This window comes from Lissotriton vulgaris, chromosome 6 (genome assembly GCF_964263255.1).
Source record: "Lissotriton vulgaris chromosome 6, aLisVul1.2, whole genome shotgun sequence".
NCBI lineage: Eukaryota > Metazoa > Chordata > Amphibia > Caudata > Salamandridae > Lissotriton > Lissotriton vulgaris.
The window spans coordinates 792,420,586-792,422,910 of NC_141694.1; the positions used below are offsets into that span (position 1 = coordinate 792,420,586).

General features: G+C 38.4%; 1 protein-coding gene across 2 annotated transcripts in view; it reads right to left on the reverse strand.

Annotated features, from left to right (window-relative positions):
• Positions 1–985: 985 nt before the first annotated feature.
• TUBE1 (tubulin epsilon 1) overlaps positions 986–2,325 on the reverse strand; it is a 123,328-nt gene continuing 121,988 nt past the window's right edge. The window contains exon 12 of one of the 2 annotated variants that reach the window (XM_086926827.1): positions 986–1,831. In XM_086926827.1, the coding sequence (XP_086782953.1) occupies positions 1,673–1,831 (159 nt within the window). In that variant the 3' untranslated portion in view covers positions 986–1,672. The remainder of the gene's footprint in view (positions 1,832–2,325) is intronic. The other variant, XM_086926828.1, reaches the window with a different exon arrangement.

Genomic DNA, 2,325 nt, shown 5'->3' on the forward strand with positions numbered 1-2,325 from the left:
AGTCTATCTTTTGCTGTGCACAGCGGGGTTGGCCAGGCCTGCACCCAACTTCCCAACAGACGTCAACGCCCTGTGGACTCCCACCCCTCATTTGTCTTATTTTTTGTTTTCATTTTGTTTGGCAGTACTGCCGCACAATCTACACCCTTATGGTACTGCAAGACCATGCAAGCTTCATCTAACGAAGCATGCGTGGTGCTGTGGTGCCATAGGATAATGCTAGAGTAGCTGCTCCTGCAGGAGTCAAGCAGTACCTCACAGGAGGGCTGCACAGGGTCCAACGGAAGTACTGCAGTACTCGCAGCACAACACATTTTTATTGCTATTTTTTGGCCCCTGAAGAAGCCCTCTCTCAGCCCCCGACAAATGCCCTGGTGTCAGGTTATTTTTCTTCAAGTTGCGGTCCCAATCACATTGCGTGGTACCACCAGACTTTAATCGGTCCAGCGTTACTGAAAAGGCCAATGGGAGAAAAATCTCACTCAACGAATCAAGGGCATTATCTTTTTAATTTATGGTACAGGGACACCACATATCAAGATCATTTAACCCCTTCACAAACAACCAGAGCCCCTCTTTGGATATGATTCTCTTGAAAACGGCTGAACAGATTTAGACCAAATAACGCAAAGCATGCTTTTGAGTAAAGTGCAAACTTTTTGCAAAATTTGGTGCAATTCTATTCAGCTGCTTTTTTCTGGATTGTTCCCCAATTTTTCCTATGAGAAGTAACACTGGAAAACAAAGTTAAGAGATCCTCCATTTTTCTTGGCCATCCACTTGACGGATCACCTTGAAACTTTCTTGGAAGGAACTGAGGCCGATTAACTTTTTGTTGGAAAGCTTCATAAAAATCTATCAAATGGTGCCAAAGTTATTAGTGGGATGAAAAAGCTCTTACCATGGAAACTCTGATCTAACTATTACTACACGGGGCAACTGTGTGATATATGTGTACACACACACTCAGGCACTGAAAAATGTCTTAGTTTTAAGTGTTATCTTTATTAAAAATAGAAAGGTGTGAGGAAGCTCAAGGAAAAACAACATTTCCAAGTCTTTATCACAAATCAGCTCAAGCTCGGCCTTAAAACTCTGATTGTCTCATTTCGTCCAAGGCACGATGAGATAGTGTAAAGACTATGTTATTTGATTTCTATACAAAATATATTTTAAACATCATTTAAATAACAATATGTACATCTTTAGAAACGCTCAAAAATAATTTGCATTTTATACAATTTTACAAATATATAACATGTCCAGTTATTAGAAAACACATTAATTTGTATTCACAGAACTTACACCAGCACAACGTGTCCACCACGAGGCATAATGAAAAAGCAACACAGAATGGAATCTGCTGTCTGTACGTTGCCTTCGGAATGCTGAGTTGTGACATACTCTCTCTTTAGTCGGCGTCATCTACATTGGTAACTTTTGCTCCAAATCATAATCATCATACTAGGTAATCAATTGACAAGAACACCACATAAAAAACAAAAAACCTAACTTTATATTTACTATGTGACTCAAAATATTAGGAAGTACAACACAGCAAGATAAAACACCAAGTTTGTAAAAATCTTGCAACGCTGCTATTCTAATTCTGAATTATTGTCCATTTTTCCCGCTGGCTTTGATGTGGTTCTCTGAAAAAGTATTTATTTCACTATAAGGCAATACTGAACCTTGGTGAATCGGGGATGAAAACTCCTCTAGTGGCATCTAGCTGATTGTACTCCTCAATTAGTGAAGATAAGGAGGAAACGGCCTCGGTGAAACAACCTTGTTCCATACCATCCACATGCAAGTAATGGTGAAGATGAGCCTGTCAAAGTAAGGAAGAGTACACCATAACACAAAGGGACTAGTTTTTTGTTCACATTTTTAATTTAAGATGCGGTATTAATCCTCAAATGCGCAATATTTACTTTACCTAAAAAATATGCCTTCACTGCTTTAAACATGCAAATAATTTCAACAAATTGTAAAATAGTTTCCTTAAAATACAATCGAAAGGATGTTTGACACACATTATGTCCGAATAATCAGAAATATGACAACCTAGATGTAATCATCTTTACATTAATCATATATTTGATGCAATCTCTGAGTTTCTCTATTGGATTTGTTGACAATACCTTGTATTGATTGGCTAAACACAAAAGAGCACAACCCCGATACGCATGTAATGGCCTTGAAGATTGATTACATGAAACATTAGAGATGTATGGCTCGCATGCAACTCATTCTCAAGTCCAAGCAAACATAAGTCCAAAAAAAGAGCACCCTCTATTCTCAAATGCAGAACCTATGATCACA